General features: G+C 47.5%; 1 protein-coding gene across 2 annotated transcripts in view; it reads right to left on the bottom strand.

The window, feature by feature from the left end:
- FAM160B1 (family with sequence similarity 160 member B1) overlaps positions 1 to 20,224 on the bottom strand; it is a 108,598-nt gene extending 88,374 nt beyond the window's left edge. Inside the window, exons 1-3 of one of the 2 annotated variants that reach the window (XM_029610469.1) lie at positions 19,710 to 20,224; positions 12,727 to 12,805; positions 4,849 to 5,018 (exon numbers count right to left, since the gene is read on the bottom strand). In XM_029610469.1, the coding sequence (XP_029466329.1) occupies positions 4,849 to 5,018; positions 12,727 to 12,805; positions 19,710 to 19,754 (294 nt within the window). In that variant the 5' untranslated portion in view covers positions 19,755 to 20,224. The remainder of the gene's footprint in view (positions 1 to 4,848; positions 5,019 to 12,726; positions 12,806 to 19,709) is intronic. The other variant, XM_029610467.1, reaches the window with a different exon arrangement.
- Positions 20,225 to 21,098: the final 874 nt, after the last annotated feature.

Genomic DNA, 21,098 nt, shown 5'->3' with positions numbered 1-21,098 from the left:
CCGACCTTCATAGTGATAACCATATCGGATCGGTTTACAAAGAACAAGGGTTTAACAGAAGCAATAAATAAAAATAGTAATTAACAAGAGAGGTGAATAAGGCAAAAGTTACATTTAACAAGGAATAAAAACTTGGGAAGCTTAAAGCTGGAAAAAAGAAAGGCAGGAGGAATTATAGCATAATACCAAGGGAATTTACTTTATCCTGTGATTGTCTTTCGTTCAAAAGGATAGTGGACCTCTATCCTCTATGTCCAGGAGAGATATAAGACTAGTGATTGTCCGGAGGGTCATCGAATGCTTGGTGAAAAAGCCACGTCTTGAGGTTTTTTCTGAACGTTATCAAACAAGGTTCTAATCGGAGGCTTGAAGGAATGTTGTTCCATATAGCTGGTCCTGCTATTGAAAAAGCTCGGTCTTTGGTTGAGGAAAGGCGTGAGGCTTTGGTAGGGGGGAAATTCAACGTGCCTTTGTGAATATCTCTAATTGGTCTGTTGGAAGAGTGTAATTTGAAGGGGATTTCCAGGTCTTACATGCTGTAAGAAGGATTTCCAGGTCTTACATGCTGTAAGAAGGTAAAGACTTGATTGTGCAAACAAGCCTTCGGCTAGCCTGTGGGAATCTTATGGTCTTTTTAGGGGTGGCCTAGGATTGTAGTACTGGAATATGCATTTAAATCCTGTTTTCCATATTTCCCCCTACCGTTGAAGTAAAGAGCAGTGCTGTATATGCAGTTAAAGTGATGTATCAGGCTTAATTGATTTAGAGTAGTAACCGCCGTAATAAGCAAGTTACCCCCACGTTTGTTTACCCAGATTGTGAAGTTCAGTCCTTGTTGGTTGTTGTCTGAATGCAAATCCTGTTTTCCACATTTCCCCTTGCCATTGAAGCAGAGAGCAATGTTGGAGTTGCATTAACCATGCGAAGGCTTATTGAGTAAGGGTAGTAATCATCAGGTAGTAGCCTCCACTCCAGTACTCCATCCTCTAGCCTTTATGGATCCACAGTGTTTATCCCATGCCCCTTTGAAATCCTTCACAGTTTTAGTCTTCACCACTTCCTCCGGAAGGGCATTCCAGGCATCCACCACCCTCTCCATGAAGAAATACTTCCTGACATTGGTTCTGAGTCTTCCTCCCTGGAGCTTCAAATCATGACCCCTTGTTCTACTGATTTTTTTTCCAGCTTAAAAGGTTTGTTGTTGACCATTGAGAATTAAAACCTTTCAAGTATCTGAAAGTCTGTATCATATCACCCCTGCTCCTCCTCTTCTCCAGGGTCTACATATTTAGGTTCTTCAATCTCTCCTCATAGGACCATCCACCTTTTTGGTCGTCCTTCTCTGGACCGCCTCCATCCTGTCTTTGTCCCTTTGGAGATACGGTCTCCAGAACTGAACACAGTTCTCCAGGTGAGGCCTCACCAAGGCCCTTTACAAGGGGATCATCACTTCTTTTCTCTTACTAGATATTCCTCTCTCTATGCAGCCCAGCATTCTTCTGGCTTTAGCTATCGCCTTGTCACATTGTTTCGCCGACTTCAGATCATTAGACACTATCACTCCAAGGTCTCTTTCCTGTTCCGTACACATCAGCCCTTCACCCCCGGATCAAATACAATTCTTTCGGATTGCCACATCCCATATGCATGACTCTGCACTTCTTGGCATTGAATCTCAGCTGCCATATCTTCAACCACTCTTCCAGCTTCCTTAAATCCTGTCTCATTCTCTCCACTCCTTCCGGTGTGTCCACTCTGTTGCAGATCTTAGTATCGTCCGCAAAAAGACAAAGCTTACCTTCTATCCTGTCCGCGATGTCGCTCACAAAGATATTGAACAGGACCGGTCCCAACACCTATCCTTGCGGTACACCGCTTAATACCGCTCTCTCTTCAAAGTAAGTTCCATTTATCATCACACACTGTCGTTTGTCCGTCAACCAGTTTGTAATCCAGGTCACCACCTTGGCACTCACTCCCAAGCTTCTCATTTTATTCACAAGCCTCCTGTGTGGGACCATATCAAAAGCTTTGCTGAAATCCAAGTAGATGACATCGAGCACACTTCCTTGATCTAATTCCCTAATCACCCAATCAAAAAAGTCAATCAGATTTGTCTGACAGGATCTTCCCCTGGTGAATCCATGCTGCCTCTGGTCCAGCAATTCTTCCGACTGTAGATGGTTCACCATTCTTTCTTTCAGCAGTGTCTCCATCACTTTTCCTACCTCCGAGGTAAGGCTAACTGGCCTGTAGTTTCCAGCCTCCTCTCTGCTCCCACTCTTGTGAAGCGGGACCACCAATGCTCTTCTCCAATCACTCGGCACCACTCCCATTTCCAGGGATCTATTGAACAGGTCACACAGCGAAGCCGCCAGCACATCTCTGAGCTCCCTCAGTATCCTTGGATGAATCCCATCAGGTCCCATGGCTTTGTCCACTTTCAGTTTTCCTAGCTTTTCCCATACATTCTCTTCTGTAAATGGAGTTACATCTACTCCATTCCCCTCCAGTTTCTTGTTAACTAGCGACGGTCCTTTTCCAGGGTCCAGGGAAGTATTCGTTTAATATTTCTGCCATTTCTTTGTCTCTCTCCACTCATTGATCCTTTTCACCTTTCAATTTCACTATACCACTTTGAGCTTTTCTCCTTTCTCTGATGTATCTGAAAAATGTTTTGTCACCTCGCTTTATCTCTTTGGCAATCCTTTCTTCTTCTTGACTTTTTGCCATCTTGATTACTTTCTTTGTCTCCCTCAGTTCCTCCAGATATTCTTCCTTGTGCTCCTCTCTTTGGGATCCTTTATATTTCTTGAACGCTATTCTTTTAGCTTTTATTTTGTCAGCCACCTCCTTTGAGAACCAGATAGGTTTCATTTTTCTTTTGCTTTTCTTTACTTTTCTAACATGTAGATTAGTTGCCTTGGTAATTGCTCCTTTTAGTTTGGTCCATTGTTGTTCCACATCTCTCTTGTTCACCCAGCCTTTTAGATCTTCCTCCAGTCCGTGTTTTTGAACAGCAAAACTCGGGTCTTCGTGCTTCTTCTCCATATCCTATTTGTGATATGAAACCAATGTGTTGCCTATTTTATAAAGCTGGTTTAATAGTTTTTATTGGAATCCATTTTAGGGTTCATGATGCTACGCAGGCAATCCAATATGAAATATAAATAAATAAATGTTAAGTTAAAAAATCAGGTCTGGCAAAAAGGCTCTCTCCTTGACCTGGGTCACTTGGCAGCTCGGCAGATGGAAAATCCTGTTCTGGTATGAGGAATTATTTTCATTAAAAATTTAAACCTCTGGGAAAAAAAAAAGAAATTCCCAAACAGTACCCTAATATTTTAAGACTAAGGCATAAATATTACATAATTTTAATCTCCCCAAATTAGGTCTCTCCCCTTATTTGTTTAAAAGTCTTATATACCGCTATTTACAAATGTCTGTTCAGAGCGGTTTACATTCATAATTATCCACGGCACATAAAAACATACAATTATTAATTACTTACAAAATAAAATACATAACAAAATCAAAACAATTAATAAATAGCACAAGTAAAAATCATTCATGGTCTGCCACCATAATCAAAAGTATAAGTTCTTGTGTTTGATACTTCAAATTAACTCTGTAGTGGCCAGGACAGGCTAGGGGGAAAATGCCTGGTTAAATATGTAAGTTTTTTAATTCTTCTTAAATTCTTTTAGGTCGGGGGCCATGCGCAGCAACTCTGGCAAGGTGCTCCAAAGTTTGGGTCCAGCGATTGAAAAAGCATCATTTCGGTTTATATCAAGTCTTGCAATTTTTACCACAGGAATTTCTCACAATTTTTTTGGTCGGTGGATCTGAGTTGCCACAAAGCCATGCTGAAGATTCCTGTTTAAGTAATTTAAATACCATGGCTAGCATTTTGTACCGAATACATTGCGGAATGAGTAACCGGTGTAATGAGAATAAAGCTCGGGGGATGCGTTCATGTAAACGAGTATTTGTGAGCATACGAGCAGCCGGATTTTGAATCAACTGTAATGGACGAATGACTTAAGCAAGTAATCTTACTAAGTATAAGTCCAAGTCATTCAATATTAGTGCCTGTAAAACTGTTTGAAAGTTAAATGTATCCAGTAATAGTTTTAGTCTTTTTAATACGTGTAATTTGTAAAAAGATGATTTTACTATCGCTGAAATAGGATTCTGCACAGGAAATGAAGAATCAATTACAACACCAAGATCCCGAGCTTCATATTCTCAATAATTAAGAGGCCTTCATAAGCAACCTTCAGTGTCTTCCTTGATTCAGGGTCACGAATTATTGTGCCTCAGCAGACTTTCTGTGGAGCCTTACACGCAGAAAAGCAGAGGGCGCTGGAGGTCAGAGCAGGAGGGCGAGCTGGGAGAACCGTGCGAGTGCTTGATGCAAGTCACGACTGCGGTGGGTTGAACTCCCAGACCTTTATATGGTTGCTTTTTAATGCTGGAACAGAAAGGCGGGTCGCGGTTCAGGACTAAAGTTCGTTAGCAGATCTGCAGGTGATTCCCCCTCGCACTGAAATAGCAGAGAGAGGTGCTGCAGGTCAAGGCTGAGCTACAATGGCAGAGCTCTGGGTGTGTGCGGGTCTTTACTACACTTGCAGGAGGTGCTGCACGTGAGGACTGAGATGCACTGGCAGAGCCGCGTGTCTGTGTGGGTGTCAGGAATGAGACGAGATTGACCAGGAGAAGCCTAGTCCACCCTGATTCTAGCCATTGATATTGGTATCTCACTTCTCGGAATGCTTAAGATAAAAACTTTACATAGAAAGCAAATTAGGGAAGTGAATTCTATTTTGGGAGAGGAGGAAAACTCACATCAGCTTTTCCTAAGGTGTAGAGTGTCTCCAGGATCTTGTGGTGGAGTAAATATTCCATGCAGGGTCCTGTCTCTCCCGACTCCCTCTCGTTCTCCTCTTGCACCAGAATATCCAACATCTGTTCCAGATGAGAAGGGATGTTTGTGTCTGTTACAGGAGCCTTATCATCTACGGAACAAAATGAAGAATACAATACCCAGCCATAGCCAGAAAAATAGAAAGTATAACTTGCTTATAAACCGGACGCAACTGTTCAAGCAGCTTCTCTGCACAGCTGCAGGCCGATAACAGTTAAAAAAAAAAATGCGGGAGAGCCGGCGCTCCATGTTGAGCGCCCGCTCTCCCGACGCACGCCCAGCACCTCGCAAGGAGCGCGATTATTTAAATGAGGCAGTGCCCTAATAAAGAGGTGCTAGGGACAATAGCGCATCCCTAGCGCGTCCTTATTAGCGAAGAGGTGGCTGTCAGCGGGTCCCGACAACCCACGCTCTATTTTACTGGCGTCAGTTACCAAACCCGCTGACAGCCACGAGGTAGGAAAACGGACGCCGGTAAAAATGAGCATCCATTTTTCTAACCTGCTGGACCGGCGGGAGGAATTTTAACACTTTTTTTTTTTTTTTTGGCTCCTCCAGCTTAATATCGCAAGGACATTAAGTCGGAGGGTGTACAGAAAAGCAGTACTTTTTCGGGTTGCTTAGAATTTAACATCTGCCCTTGCCGCACATTTTACTTTCAGTATCTCGGGTGAATAACTAATAGTGCTCATCAACACGCATTTGCATGTAATGAGCGCTATTAGTTTTCGGGGAGTTGGCTGCGCGTTTTCAACGCGCTATTACCCCTTACGGTATAAGGGGTAATAGACACGGGTTGGAAACGCGCGGCCGAGCGCACGGTTCTGTATCGGCCTGCTGGTCTCCAGATGATAATGGAAGGGTAAAAAAAACAAGGGAAAAAAAGCCACGCATCTGTAGCCAATGCTAAAGCGCAGTGAAAGAAGCTTCTTCCTTGCTCCCTGAGACAAGGAGTAGATTAAGTCCCTGGATCAGCACTTTCTCCTGGAGTCAGACCCAGTGACTCCTTTTTTTTCTTCTAAAAACCTGTCCTATTTATTTCAGAGTGGTTTTAGTTTTGTAGCCATTAATGGCTCCACCGGTAAAATGTTCCATAAATTCTGTACTCCCGAGAGAATAATCCCTTCCTCTGACGGTGGGGAAATCTAGTCCCCCTAGCCTTGCTTTGTTTGTTGCTCCTGGGATAAAAAGATCTCCATATGGTCCCTTGGTATAGTTGAACAGTGCAATTAAATCCCCACAAACCATTTTTTTCCCCTTAGGGAAAACAGGCCCCATCTGGCACAATCTTTCACGACACGGAAGCCAAATTGCCCCCTCTGTTAGTTTTGTGGCCTTCGTTTGTGCTTTTTTCTAAAACATCCTTTTATTCTTTAAGGACCTGTCAAAAACGGCATTTACAAGCGCAGAGTCTCACCCCCGATCTCACCCTCGCCTCTGGGAACGCACCCTTCTGTGCGCGGCAGAAAGTCAGCACGTGCACAAGCAACACCCACCTGCGCACGGAGGTTTACACAAACACCACCCGTTTCACATGCACAAACAGGGACCGCGTGCAACACAATAGGAAAACGGCTGTTTTACATCCATCACTGAGAAACGCATTTTAAATGCAGTTTATCTTCAATTAAAGTTCTTAAGAGACAAGTTTTGGGGGGGATACTGAGAGTAAACTCAAAGGAAATGAAATCAATGTCCCGGAAAAATGACTTTTTGGAGTAAAATACACACAATATGACCAATACATAAACCTAGCAAATCTGATTTGAAGCTCTGAAATTACAGTTTGTCATTTCTGTTTAATTTGTGTCCTGTACTTTTAGATATTTTATTGACTGTACTTTGCCGATTTTATGACGTGAGTCTATTTTTATCCGCTAAGATTTTCTGATTAGCGGACAAAAAACTTTTTAAATAAATAAGGCTTCAGAAAACATAAGAGCTGAAGGCAAACAAAGGAAAAAGGAAAATATTTCCATGTACGTACCCAGATCAGTCCAGACTCCTGGGTTTTGCCTCCCCTCCAGCAGATGGAGACAGAGAAAGATTTACTGACATTGACACAACACGAGGTGCCACCTGCAGTACTTCAGTATTTCTCCATCTCCAGCAGATGTAGAGGTCTAAAACCTGCGGTCTGCAGTCTGATTTAAAAAAAAAAGGAAGAAGGAAATTAAGCGTGCCTCCCAGGGAGCTGTTAGGTCCTGGTGGGGCCATCCCCCCTGGTTTATGAAGTGGACGAGCAGGGGGGGTGGGGTCTCTTGCTGCTCGGTACCTTGGCACCGGTCAGGGTGTTTAGCTGGAGGTTCCAGGTTCCACCCCCTAAAGGAGGATCAGAGCCTGCTGCCAGTTTTCTATATGGGAAGTGCCCTTTTTCATTTATGCTTTATTTAAGTTTTGTTTAAAAAAAAAAAAAAAAAAAAAGGAAGAATTAAATTTAGGGAGTCTGAAGGGTAGAAGGGACAGTCGTAATGCGACTATTCCGCTGGCCGGTTCCACGGCTCTGAAGGACCTTCAAGATAGGAAGTTGGAAGCGCACATCAAGAAGATTTTTAAGGTGTCTGCGCTTGGTATTCGAGCGGCTGTGTGCAGCGGTTACAAGCTGACAAGTCCTTGTCTGATTCCAAAACGCAGCAGGCGGAGCGGCTGGAAGCCGTGGTAGCCTATGGCGCTGATGCGTTTATAATCTCATCAGGATATCCTCCAGGACACTAACTTCTGTGGTTTCGGCCCACAGGATCCTCTGGTTGAGGAACTAGTCAGCCAATGTCTCATCCAAAGCTCAGCTAGGAGCCTTACCTTTCAAAGGGAAATTGCTTTTTGGTCGGGACCTGGAGGAGATGATTAAACTTCTCGGTGAGAACAAGGTTCACAAATTGCCTAAAGATAAGCCAAAGGGGAAAAGCTCCTTCCCGACTCCTTATCGTTTGAGGGGAAATAGGAGTTTTTGATCTACCAGGGCTTCAGGAAACTCCCAATGACAGCTCTCCAGAAGGCAACCGTCTTGGAACCAGTCCTTTTGAGGGAGGAGGCCGGAAGTGATGGCTCTTCCCAAGGCAGTTCCAAATCTGTCCAATGATGTCAGGCTGGTTCATTCCTTGGAGCCAGCCCTAGGGGGCCGGTTGACCCTATTCTACGAGGAGTGGACCAAGATTACGTCAGACCAGTGGGTCTTAAGTGTGATAAAACAAGGTTATGCTTTAGAATTTTCTTAGCTGCTAAGAGACTTGTTCCTGGTCTCCCCGTGCACTTACGAGGAAAAGAAAGATACAATCTAGGAAACCATTCAACATCTTTGAAGGCTGGGAGCCATTATTCCTGTCCCCATGGAAGAGCAGGGGACAAGCCACTATTCCATTTATTTCATAGCTCCCAAGAAAGGGAGCACCTTCCATCCAATTCTCGACTTAAAGAAGGTGAATGTAGCCCTAAAGGTTCCTCTTTTTCAAATTGAGACTCTGCCTTCGGTGATTGCCTCGGTGCACAAGGAGGAGTATCTGGTGTTGCTGGATTTGACCAAAGCATATTTACACATAGGCATCAGGCCAGACCATCAAAGATACCTGAGATTCTATATTGTGGGGGGACATTTTCAGTTTTGCGCTCTGCCATTCAGTATGGCGACGGCACCCAGGTCCTTCACCAAGGTGATGGTTGTGGTGCTACTCTCCAGAAGGACGGGGTCCTGGTTCATCCCTATCTGGACGACTGGCTGATTTGGGTGAAGTCAGAATCTCTTTGCTGGTAGGCAGTGGACCTGGTTCTCTGACTATCCATCCTAACGGCTGCAAATGCCGATCTGTCCAAGAGCCATCTTTTCCCTTCTCAGATTTTGGAATTCCTGGGGGTGCGTTTCGACACCCAGGCAGGGAAGGTTCTTCTCACCAAAGAGCGGGTTTCCAAATTACAATTGCAGGTTCACAGCTTGCTGAGGAAAGAGGTGCCCAAGGTCTGGGATTATTTACAAGTTCTCGGTTCTATGGCTTCCACTATGGAACTGGTTCCATGGACCTTTGCTCATATGAGACTGCTACAGTTGGCTTTCCTATCCCGATGGGACCCACTGTCAGAACAGTTCATATTCCTCTCCCACTTACGGAGATGGCCAGGGCCAGCCTCTCGTGGTGGCTACTTCTGGAGAAGTTGAGGCGAGGAGTGGATCTTGAAATCCCGGTCCGGACAATTGTCACCACAGATGCCAGTCTCTCTGGTTGGGGGGCCGTGTGTCAGCACCAGTCTGTTCAGGGCCAATGGTTGATGGAGGAGGTGCTATGGTCCATCAATCGCCTAGAGTTGAGAGCGGTACGCTTGGCCCTACAAGCGTTTCTTCCCCTGGTGAGGGGAAAGCTGGTGAGAGTGTTGTCGGACAACGTGACAACAGTGGCATACGTAAATCATCAGGGTGGCACCAAGAGTCTAGCGGTGACTCGGGAAGCTCAGGATCTGATCAGTTGGGCAAAGCAGCATCTATCGTTGTTAGTGGTCTCTCGTATAGCAGACACAGACAGCATGCAAGCGGATTTTCTGAGCCAGCAACAGCTGGACCTGAGAGTGACAGCTGTCAGAGGAAGCTATGTCCCTAATCCAGCACAGGTGGGGCTCACCGTGCATGGACCTAATGGCAACTCATTGCAATGCCAAGGCCCCGCAGTTCTTCATCTGAAGATGAGAGCGAGGAGTGGAAGGAGTGGATGCCCTGGTGCTTCCTTGGCCGTCGGACATCCTGCTGTATGTGTTTACACTCTAGCTGCTGGTGGGAAAGATCTTGCAATGCATAGAGGGGCATTCAAGCGATGTTATCATCATGGCATCAGAGTGGCCGAGACATACGTGGTTCGCAGACTTAATCAACCTAGCAGTAGGTGCTCCATTGAGATTAGCTCATCTACCGAATATCCTGCGTCAGGGGCCCATATTTTCGGATCAGCGGATCGCTTTTGTCTAGCAGCTGGCTTTTGAGAGGCAGCGTTTGAGAAAAAAGGGTTACTTGGAGGGAGTCATCGCTACTCTCTTGCAGTCTAAAAAGACTTCTACCTTCTTAGCATATGTGAGGGTCTGCAGAGTCTTTGAGTCCTGGTGCAAGGTCTAGATCCTATATGAATCTCGGTGGTTCAGATTCTCGCCTTTCTGCAAAATGGTTTGGCAAAGGGGTTATCCTTTAACTCTGTCTGGGTCCAGGTGGTGACCCTAGGCGGTCTTTGAGGTAAAGTGCGAGGGTCTTCTCTAACTGCCCACCTGGATGTGGTCCGTTTTCTCCAGGAGCAAAGCATTTGCATCCTCCAGTTCGGAAGCCCTGTCCTCTTGGAGCCTTAACGTAGTCCTTAAGGGCATGAGTGCGGCCCCGTTTGAGCCCATAAGACGAGCGACCATGAAAGATCTCATGTTGAAGGTGGTTTTCTTGGTGATTTGTTTGGCTCAACAGATCTCGAAGCTTCAAGCTTTGTCGTGTAGGGAGCCCTTTTTGAGAATTTCGGATTCGGGACTTTCCTTAACGGGTCCTTCTTTTCTGCCAAAGGTATTTATTTATTTAAATACTTTTGATATACCGATACTCAAGACTAGTGTCTTATCGTACCGGTTTACATTGAAACAAGGGGTAACCAATTAACTAAGAAGATCGTTGGATTCTTCAGCGTCTCAGTCAAAAAAGAGTGCATTGCTTCGCTACGTGAAGATCACGAATGGCTTCCGTTTGTCTGATCATCTTTCTTGTGCTGTGGAGTGGTGCAAAAAAGGGACATAAAGCTTCTAAAGCTACGCTTGCGAGATGGCTGAAGGAGGCGACTGGCTCTGCATATATTTGTCAGGGTCGCCCGGTCCCGGAGGGGCTAAGGGCACATTCTATCTGTTTCCAGGCGACCTCCTGGGCAGAGTGCCAGCAAGTTTCGCCGCAGGAGATCTGTAAGGCGGCTACTTGGAAATCATTCCTGTAGTACCACAGATCAGTCCAGAGTCCCCGCCCATTGGAAGAAAGGGAGATTTGGAGAGTCCGCTTGATCTGTTTTTCTTTGTAGTTACTCTGAAGAATGGCGCAGGTTTTGTTAGTCCTACACAGGGATTGATGAGGGCTTAGGTTAATTGTTCCTGTTTTCCACTTCCCACTGCTCGATCAGGGAAGGTTAGTTAATTTTTGGTATTTGTTGTTTTATTTGGCTTGGGTAGAGATAAATACTGAGGGACTGCAGGTGGCACCTCGTGTTAAGTGTCAGTGAAACTTTCTCTGTCTCCATCTGCTGGAGGGGAGGCAAAACCCAGGAGTCTGATCTGTGGTACTACAGGAAAGAAAAATAGCAGGTAAGAACCAGTTTTCCTATCTGAATAAAATGTACTTCTAAACATTGTAAAGGCCTGGTCCAATGGCTTGTCAGAATCCCTTGTGTGCTGGAGACCCAGATTTCAAACTCCTGCCCCAGGGGACTTGGGCATCGAATCGCTCAGCTCCCAGGGGGAGGGTGGTGTGGAGAAAGAACCAGAAGATGACGCTTCGCTCTGTGCTGCTTGAAAAAGGAATCCAAAGAGGTTTTGCCTTCGATAAGGACTTCCCTTCCAGCCATCAGCCGGGCACCACCACAATCAGGAGGGTGGGTGGGAGACAAAATAAAGGAGAAGCAGAGAGCATGTCAGATGAATTATCAGTCAGCTCCTGTATCTTTCTTATACTATAAAGACTGCAAAAGTCTCCCTGGAATCTCCGAGGGTAGGCATTAAAGAAGTTGGTGGGGATGGGGCAGAGAAACGTCACGTGAAGCAGCAGCAGCAGGACACGAGACACGTGTCCAACCGTGATCTTCAGAGAACGTAAGAGAAAAAAATAATATTTAAGCAGGACAAGAAAGCCAGCAGTGACATCGCAGCTCCCGAGCTCCGGCTGGACAGTGCACAGGGCCCCAGCGCCAAAAGAGATGAAACATTCGGCCCTAATTATTCCAGGAAGGAAGTGGGTAAGCTCGAGATCAGGATAGTCTGAAGCAACTAACGTGATCTCTCTCCGTTTCCTTTTGCGGCTCTTCCCTCACATTTTATTCCTCCTCTCTCCTGGCTCACGTTCCCGGGCCCACGAACGGGTGGGGTTCTCCCACGGTGACCGCCCTGTGAAGTGTACAGCATCCGTTTCTGCCAGATCGCTTCTCAATGAACGCACGAACAAAGCGGCACCTCCGTTTCCTAATTCCCTCCTCGGGTGTACTGGTATCCCCCTCTTTAATAAAAGTTACTGGGTTATTTTGTGTTCGTGTATATTGGTTACTTTTATCCCGTTTCTACTGTACAGCGCTGTGCACCCCCCACCATAACAATAAGGCACGTCAGAGGGGTGCGGTCAACGTCAGCTCTTACTTTTGCATCCCCACGTCCCACAACACAAACAAGACTTGTGGGTGGAAATAAAGTTACTTGTGGCACCTACATGCTATTATTACATCATCTCTCGTGTGCCTCTGTGCCCCTGACAGTACCATACAAATGATTAATAATAATAATAATTGCATGGCTTTCCTGGGGGTGATGGGGAAGGAGGCACTAGAAACGGAAGAAGTGTTCTGCCCTGGGGCTGGTCAGGGGCAGGCTTACATACGCTCAGCGCCCATAAGACATCAGAAACATTTCCACTTCAGCCTCGGCTATCTTGGCTGTAGACATGACTAGACATACTGTAAATAGGTGCAGCAGCCAAAACCTGGCCCACAAACAAATCTGGTAACCCGTTTTCATCTGTAGGTGGGCAAGTGACTGCAAAGCTGGAGAGGAACTCCTGCTACCACAGGTCCAAGACCCTCAGCGTGATAGACAATGCCACCTACCTGAAGTTTCTATGTAATAATGCGTGATGGCCTTCCAGTGATACACAAAGTCTTCTTGCAAAGGAAGAGAAGGGGCAAGCTATGAGGAGAGAAAACAAACGCAGGTTTTAGTTATTTTTGCTGAAAGAGACTTTACTCCCTTTTGGGTCTGGCCTTCTGGTTTTCTACAGCCAGAGATTTTACGTCATGAAAGGATGCGTCACTGAATCTACCCATTATAAAACCAACATTCTGGTTGCCTTTCTCTGGACCACGTCCATCCTGTCTGTAGACTTGCCAATTACTATATGACCTATCTATCCTTTGCCACAGGAATGGAGAGGACAATCTGTTCCTGCTGATGGAGGCCTGTCAGCCACCTTACCAGGCCCAGACTTATGCATACACAACGGAGGTAGTTGCACTGGCACCAAATTTTGAAGACGCCATCTGTTCCCAATACCTGGGAGCTCTGTGGCTTCACCAGAGAAGGGAAAACCCTGCTGTTCTCTGCTCTAGCCTTTCCCCTTCAGGCCGCCTTCAGGGAACAGAAGGGGAGGAGCTGGAGAAGGGAACAGAACAGTTGTTTTTCTGCTCTGCGGCGGAGACAGGAGGGGAGGGGTTAAAACTGGAGCCCACACAGCAGGCAGCATGTGAGGAGCAATAACAAAGGAGGAGCTGAAAAGGGAACAGAGCAATGGTTTTCCACTCTCTGTGGCAGCCATGGCTTCACCCCCTCCCCTCCTGTGTCAACAGGCGGCGGGTGGGGATAAGGACGGGGTGGTGAGTGACTGGAGAAGACAAGAACTCAGCCCGAAGCTTCCTGTGATCCCAGGGCTTGGGACTCAACTGGGGGCAAAGCAGAGGGAGGAGACACCCCAGAGCACTAATCACGGAGTAATTTATAAGGAAGGGGAGGGGAGTGCTGGGATCAGAGAAGGGTGAAGAGAAAGAGTGCTGGGGGGGTCATCCTCCCTAAAAATGGGAAAAGGGGGGGCTGCGAGAGAGTGTGTGTGTGAGAGAGGATGGATTATTGGGGAGGGGTGTGTGAGAGGAAGGGGAGAACCAGGGCAGAGGGGACAACCCACCCCCACCGGTGCCAAAGTCCCCAATCCAGTCCTGCGCCCCGCCAGCCATCCACCTGCAGAAAGAGACACAACGCCACCACTGAGCTATTCAGGAGACAAGTGCCGTTTCCTTAACACTGTATCATCACAGCCTGAGGGCAAATGCTCTGTGCAATGATTTGCTCCAATTAGAGTATTTAAATTTGCAAACAGAAAACTGTAAAAAAAAAAAAAAAAAAAAAGGGCAGTAAATGAAAGTTAAGATATTCATTGCCAATACATTCACTGCAGATATCCAGGATAAGTGAAGGTCTCCGTATTAATGAAGGATTCTCTATTTTACTACAATGCTCCCGAAAGTGCATTTCCGTGTACAGAGGGTCCTGCGTGAGGAAACCCCTCCCCCCACCCCTGCTCCCTTGCCACAGGCCTCGCCAATCCTCCCGACGCCCTATCCTGTCCCCTTTGGCAAAACTGTTCTGCACGACCTGCCCCCTCCTCCAGGGCTGGAAACATTTTCTGACAACTCTGGGCACCGGCCAAACGCTTAGGAGCCAGGGTAAAAGCGATTTCCTCCTGTTATAAAGGAATAAAATGTTGTGTTGTCCATTTTCATTTTGCTCTTTTTTTATTCCTTTTTCACCCTTGCTCTCCCCTCCTACCTCTCTCCACTTTCATCACCTCTTTTTTTTGCCAACCACGGTACTGGCACTGGCTTCTCCCCCCCCCCAGCGCGGGCCGGAGACGGCCGCAGCTGGAACCGCAGCGTCTTTTGCTGGCCCCGCGCCGGATGAGCAGGAATAGCGGCGGCGTTTGCTGGTCCAGCACCGGCGGTGGCGGCGGCGACCCCTCCCCCCCCCCCCCAGCCTCGGGCCGGCGGCGGCTCTCGTCGGGCTTGGGATCTGGGATTTCTCCAGGCCCCCCCCCCACTAAGGCGCAGCTATTCCCCCGACACCCTCCCCGCTTCCAGCTATCCCTCACCCATCACCCCTCATACCTCGGCACCTCCGAGACCCGGCTGTTCTTCCCATCCTGCCCTCTGCCGCCCCTTCCACCACAATACGTTCATCTCCCCCCTCAGACACGACTCTCTCTCAAATCTGCACCGCCTCCCCAAACCATGCGCTCCATTCTCTCCCTGCTTCCCTTAACTCAGCGATTCATTATACTCATCCCACAATCAAGCTGCCCGCTAGAAATATCCACCTGAGAACCTGTACCTCCCCCACAGGCAATGTTACCAAACCTGGAACACACCCTGACCCCAGCCCTGGATGCTCTTAGAACAGACTTATGAAAAGTGCCTTTGGTTCCAGTTTTTGCCCACCTTATTTATCTTATCTGTCAGCAGAGCCTCCCAAGGCTGCTCTAATGAGTCACAGAGCAGCCACCACGTGGCAGCCCCAGCCTTGCTCTCTGACACCATGGCGAGGCATTTCTTATCACCATGAAATCACCATTCAGCGGGAGAATCTCTTATTACTACAAGAAGGCCCACAGGGAATGAAAGGCACTAAAATCTTCCCTATGCACAGTAGATACTTCTGTTTTATTTTTTTACCCTCTGCAACTGGTCACAGCTTAATAGTTTTGCTAGACCCTCTCACCCATGGTGGGGGGCTCGCTTGCCCGTGCTGCTAATCTTTCATTTTCTTTTATTTAAGGCATTTATAATCCATTATTCCAAAAACGGAGATCACGGCGGTTTACATAATGGGAAGCCTGGTGGTACAAGAAGGTATTTCAAAGCTTAAGACATGAGCATGGCTAGAATATTATCATTAGGATTTGTATAGCGCTTACCAGACGCATGCAGCGCTGTACAGAGAGACACACACACACAACGGGCAGCCCCTATTCCTTTGGAGCTCACAAACTAATCAAAACAGATGAGCAGGGCACACAATGAGAAAACGGGCAGGGAGGCCTCGGGTAAGAGAGCAAGGCCAGGACGCAGAAGACTTAAGGTAGGTGGGGATTGGAGCAATTGTTAAGAGAGTTATCATCAGACCTGACACCCGGAGATCTGGAAACGTCTAAAGATAAGAAACAAAGACAAAATATGAGGGGGTGGGAAGTGTGTGAGTTAAAAACAAAAAAAGGGCCACTGCCAGGTGCCAGGCTTGTTGAGAGCCTCAGGGCTAGAATAGTGGGCAGAGTCCATCTGAAGACAGGGACCCCCCCCCCCCCCCCTCTTATACAGCCAGGCAAATCAGCAGGAAAATCTTTGCCCTGGAATCAAAGAAATGCAGAGCAAGAAATGGGCGGGCAAGTCACTGTTTGACAGCTGCATTGCCAAGCAGTTGCTACATAATGCAATAGTAGTAAAATGTCAGTAAAGTACGTATGGCCATGAAAAACGGGGGCTCCAAATAACATTTTAGTGTCCCTAGAAAAGGTTCAATACTCTTCCTTAAGTCGACTCCGAGTCTACCCGTGCTGATGTGCAATCCAGAATTCCTGGGCACTTACACCTGAAAGACAACGGAGAAGAGAGCCGGAGACGGGCTGATGCCATTTAAATCAATCAGCCTCTTGCATCTGAGAGCGCCAAATGTTGTGAGCTCCTCGGGGCAGGGACGGTCTTTGTGTGCTCTCTAGTAGCGCTTTAGAGCTGACAAATAGTAGCAGAATTCATTTTACAGTGAGCACTGCCATTCGAGAGAAACAAAAAGATTTTTATTGCAGTAAGGGGTAATTCAGTAAGGGGTAATAGCGCGTCAAAAACGCGCTATTACCCCTTACTGAATTACCCCAACCCCCCCCCCCCCAATAGCGCCCGCAGCATGCAAATGCATGTTGATGGCCCTATTAGGTATTCCCGCACAATTCAGAAAGTAAAATGTGCAGCCAAGCCGCACATTTTACTTTCAAAAATTAGCGCCTACCCAAAGGTAGGCATTAATTTCTCTGGGCACTAGGAAAGTGCACAGAAAAGCAGTAAAAACTGCTTTTCTGTTCACCCTCCAACTTAATATCATGGCGATATTAAGTCGGAGGTCCCGAAAGTTAAAAAAAAAATGTTGAAATCGGCCCGTGGCTTGAAAACCAGATACTCAATTTTCAGAACCCGTGGCTATCAGCGGGTTTGAGAACCGACACCAGCAAAATTGAGCGTCGGCAATCAAACCTGCTGACAGCTGCCGCTCCTGTCCAAAAAGAGGCGCTAGGGACGCGCTAGTGTCCCTAGCGCCTCTTTTTGCCGCAGGCCCTCATTTGAATACAGAATCGCGTGCACAGGAGACTTTTACTGTATCGGCCCGTTGCTGATTTTGCTCTGGGTTCAGTTAGGAATGGGGACATTCAGCTCGGATTGGTGCAATTTTCAGCAGGTGAAACTTTGATCCCAGGCAGAAAAATGTAACAACAAATTTACGAAGTTTTCATTATTATCTATTTTAACTGCAGCTTTAGTGGAAAAGTTCCAACCAGCTTCTCATAATCTTAAGTGCGGTTGTTTCCAATATAAAGGAAGCAGATTTGGTTTTCAAGTGTAATTTAGATTTAAACCAAAGAAACCAGTTCCACTTGCAAGGTCCTAAATCACTGACTAACCTACCCCAATACCTGATATTTTTTGGGAAAATATTAGCCACGTGTAAGTCCACAAAGGTATTAGTTCTTCATCCCATCTACACTAAAAGCATTTATGGCCATTAACATATCAACATTTATCAAGATCTTTTTGGGGGTTTTTTTAAGAGTACATAAGTGAATCACATAGGGGGTAATAATATTCGAAAGCATTTACATGCTTAAAACCGAGTTTTACATGCGTAAATGCACTTTAAATATGTAAGTGGCTTTTGACAGTTGCTACAATATATGCCATTGAATTGTCGTTAAGTTTTACGTGTATAAGTGCACTTTAAGCATATAAAAGGGCTTTTGACAATTGATATAGATATGCTTTTACATGCGCAATTCCTTTAGAAAATTACCCCATTATTACTTACCATCACTCTAAACTGACCTGCATCAAGCACCAAGGGGCTGATGTATTGAAGTGTACAGAATTTAGAGCTTGACATGCGTCAGATTTCTACAGGTAGAAAACCTAAGCAGTGAAGTTTCTTTGGGGCAACTTTGTAAAACAGGTAACTGCACCTCATTAAGATTTATTTATCTTTCTAGGGAAAACTGATCTGCAAAGGCCTTTTCTTGCATATTTTAACACTGCAAATAGTTCACAAGCTGTTTTGCATGAATTTGTATCCCAGTGGCTCATTAACTTTGAAGTTGCATACAATTTCACAAGCGTAAACTGACACCCATACGTTTTACAACGTGCAAAAGCCAAAATATTTTGCAAAGTCCACTTAATGCACCAAAAGGGAAAATTGCGTGCCCGAAACAGAATTCGCTGCCATTTTTACACAGGGATTCGGCGCACTTGAGTATATCAGCCCCCTGCTTTGCTCTTAAACAGGCCGATGCAATAAGTTGCGTGTTAAAATGGGCACTCATATTGAGCACCCGTTTTCCTAACACGCACACAGCCACCTCTCCGGGGCGCCCAATGCTATATTTTAATGAGCTGCTGCATTAAAAAATGACATACTACGGAAAAATTATGCATCGGGTGCCCTGGAGAGATGGCTGTGCCCACACAATTGCAACTGGTGCTCAATAAAATATATGAATTACGAAAATTTATTGATGCAAAATTACCTATCACTGAAACCTTGTCTAGGGATTTAGAAAGCACTATGTAACCTACTGAGTCTTCTTGCTTATGTTTCGTACTAAATTTGCTCATTTTATGTTCTGTCTTGGATCCCTAATTTCCTTATAACGGGGGTTTTGCCTCTTTAAATTTGGTTGTATAAGGACAATACGATACGGAATGTATAATATTCTCCTCTTTTTTTTCTTTCTTTTCTTGCAAGAATTATTGCCGTATTATATAATTTATACAACTATGTTATTACCTGTAATATTTCTACTAATACCTAATCTATGACAAGCGGACATTGCTGTTTAAGTTTGTTTAAAAGCATTAATAAATATAAATAAAAAAAAAATATACGTTTTATCCCGCTTCAGGTCGATTTCTGATCTGGACACCAAATATACACACACAATACCTTTATTCTTAAATACTGCAAGGTAGGAACCACACTGGACACTATTTTTTAAATTTCTCCAGAGCCCTTGACTCCTGGATTGATTTAACCCCAGCTCCTGAGCTGGAGTTAAATTTGCAGCATTAAAATGTGTATGTTGGTCGCCCAGTGATTTTCTGCATTGGGGTAATAGCCTCATCTACATGGAATTTACATGCGATGAGCACTATCGGCGACGCAGTCATTTGGGTACCCGTTTTGGACGCGCTAATCTCCTTATTGCATCGGGTGCCAGTCTAGCGCGTCCAAAAGGTGTGTAGACCTGTGTCATTGTATCGGCCCCAGAGTGAATGGAAATCAGCAGACCTGACTCATAAAGAGGGACTTCCCTTTTCAGGTTTTGCTTTAATTTTGTCTGGGAATTCCAACGTTAGAACAAAGAGACTGTATGTCACAGGAAAGTCATTTTCCTACCGATTTGTTTTGCTGCAACCCCGAAGCCCGAGAACATATTGAAACGGTATAGATTTCCAGTCAGGGCATGACCTAAGCGGTGGCAGATGCCTTGTCAGGAAAATACCGGACAAGTGATACAGCAAGAACATGAAGTTACTGCTAGGTCTACGCCCTGGAGCCCTTTACACGATCCTGGCCCGCTTGTCTCTCTTCATTTTCCAGCAGAAAGGACATTTTGGAAGGGGGGGGGGGGAGGGGGTCATGATTTAAGGCACAATTTGTGGGTCATCTCAGGAGTAACCTGGGTTGATCCTCCCCCCCCCCCCCAACGCTGAACGGGCTGCGGATGGAAGAGCGAAGCAGTACGGGGATCGAAAAAGCCCCGGGACGAGCAGCGAGGAAGGCCCCGGCTTACCGCCTCCACGGCGTGCTGCAGGATGGAGGTGAGCTTGGTGAACATCCTGCTCCGGGACTGCAGCAGCTTCTCCCGCGAGGCCCTGGAGAACTCCTCCAGCTTCTTCCGCCGCTCCAGGCTGCAGGCTGCATGCGGGCCCCGGCCAGGCCGGGCCCGGCGGAGGAGCAGAGAGCCGGCGGCAGAGAGCGCCTTCGCCCAGCCCGAGCGAGAGCCGACCCCCGGCCTCTCGCCCGCCGCCGCCTCCAGGCCGCGAGGCCCCCCCGCGCGCAGCCCCGGACTCTCTCCCCGCTTCCCAGGCCGCCAAGCAAGCCGCGCGCTCCTTCCTCACGCGCCCCGGACGAAGCCGCCGGACACCGTGGCACTGACGGCGAGATCCTCCCCCCCGCCCCGCTCCCTGCAGGGGGCGCTCCGCCCCGGCGCCGACAGCCAAAGCGGCACCGTCGACTCCTGCCCGTTACCGGCACCGCCCCCCGCCACGATTCCTGACGCGGTGATACCGGGACCCGGAACCAGCACCGTCCTGACCCCTGAGACCGGGACTCGGAACCTGCACCGTCCTAAACCCCTGAGACCGGGACCCGGAACTAGCACTGCCCAGACTCCTGAGGCCGGGACCCGGCACCAGCACCTCTGAGCACTGCTCTGACTCCTGAGGCCGGGATCGGAACCAGCACTACCCTGATTCCTGAGACCGGGACCCGGCACCAGGACCTCTGAGCACTTCTCTGACTCCTGAGGCCGGGACCTGGCACCAGCATCTCTGAGCACTCTGACTCCTGAGGCCGGGATCGGAACCAGCACTGCCCTGATTCCTGAGGCTGGGACCCAGCACCTCTGAGCACTCTGACTCCTGAGGCCGGGATCGGAACCAGCACTGCCCTGAGACCGGGACCCGGCACCAGCCCCTCTGAGCACTGCTCTGACTCCTGAGGCCGGGACCGGAACTAGCACTGCCCAGACTCCTGAGGCTGGGACCCGGCACCAGCACCTCTGAGCACTCTGACTCCTGAGGCCGGGATCGGAACCAGCACTGCCCTGATTCCTGAGACCGGGACCCGGCACCAGCCCCTCTGAGCACTCTGACTCCTGAGGCCGGGATCGGAACCAGTACTGCCCTGATTCCTAAGACTGGGACCCGGCACCAGCCCCTCTGAGCACTGCTCTGACTCCTGAGGCCGGGACCGGAACTAGCACTGCCCAGACTCCTGAGGCTGGGACCCGGCACCAGCACCTCTGAGCCCTCTAACTCCTGAGGCCGGGATCGGAACCAGCACTGCCCTGATTCCTGAGGCTGGGACCCAGCACCAGCACCTCTGAGCACTCTGACTCCTGAGGCCGGGATCGGAACCAGCACTTTCCTGAGACCGGGACCCGGCACCAGCCCCTCTG

The sequence above is a fragment of the Rhinatrema bivittatum genome, chromosome 7 (assembly GCF_901001135.1).
Source record: "Rhinatrema bivittatum chromosome 7, aRhiBiv1.1, whole genome shotgun sequence".
In the NCBI taxonomy this organism is placed as follows: Eukaryota; Metazoa; Chordata; class Amphibia; order Gymnophiona; family Rhinatrematidae; genus Rhinatrema; species Rhinatrema bivittatum.
This window is presented reverse-complemented; position numbering and strand designations above follow the sequence as displayed.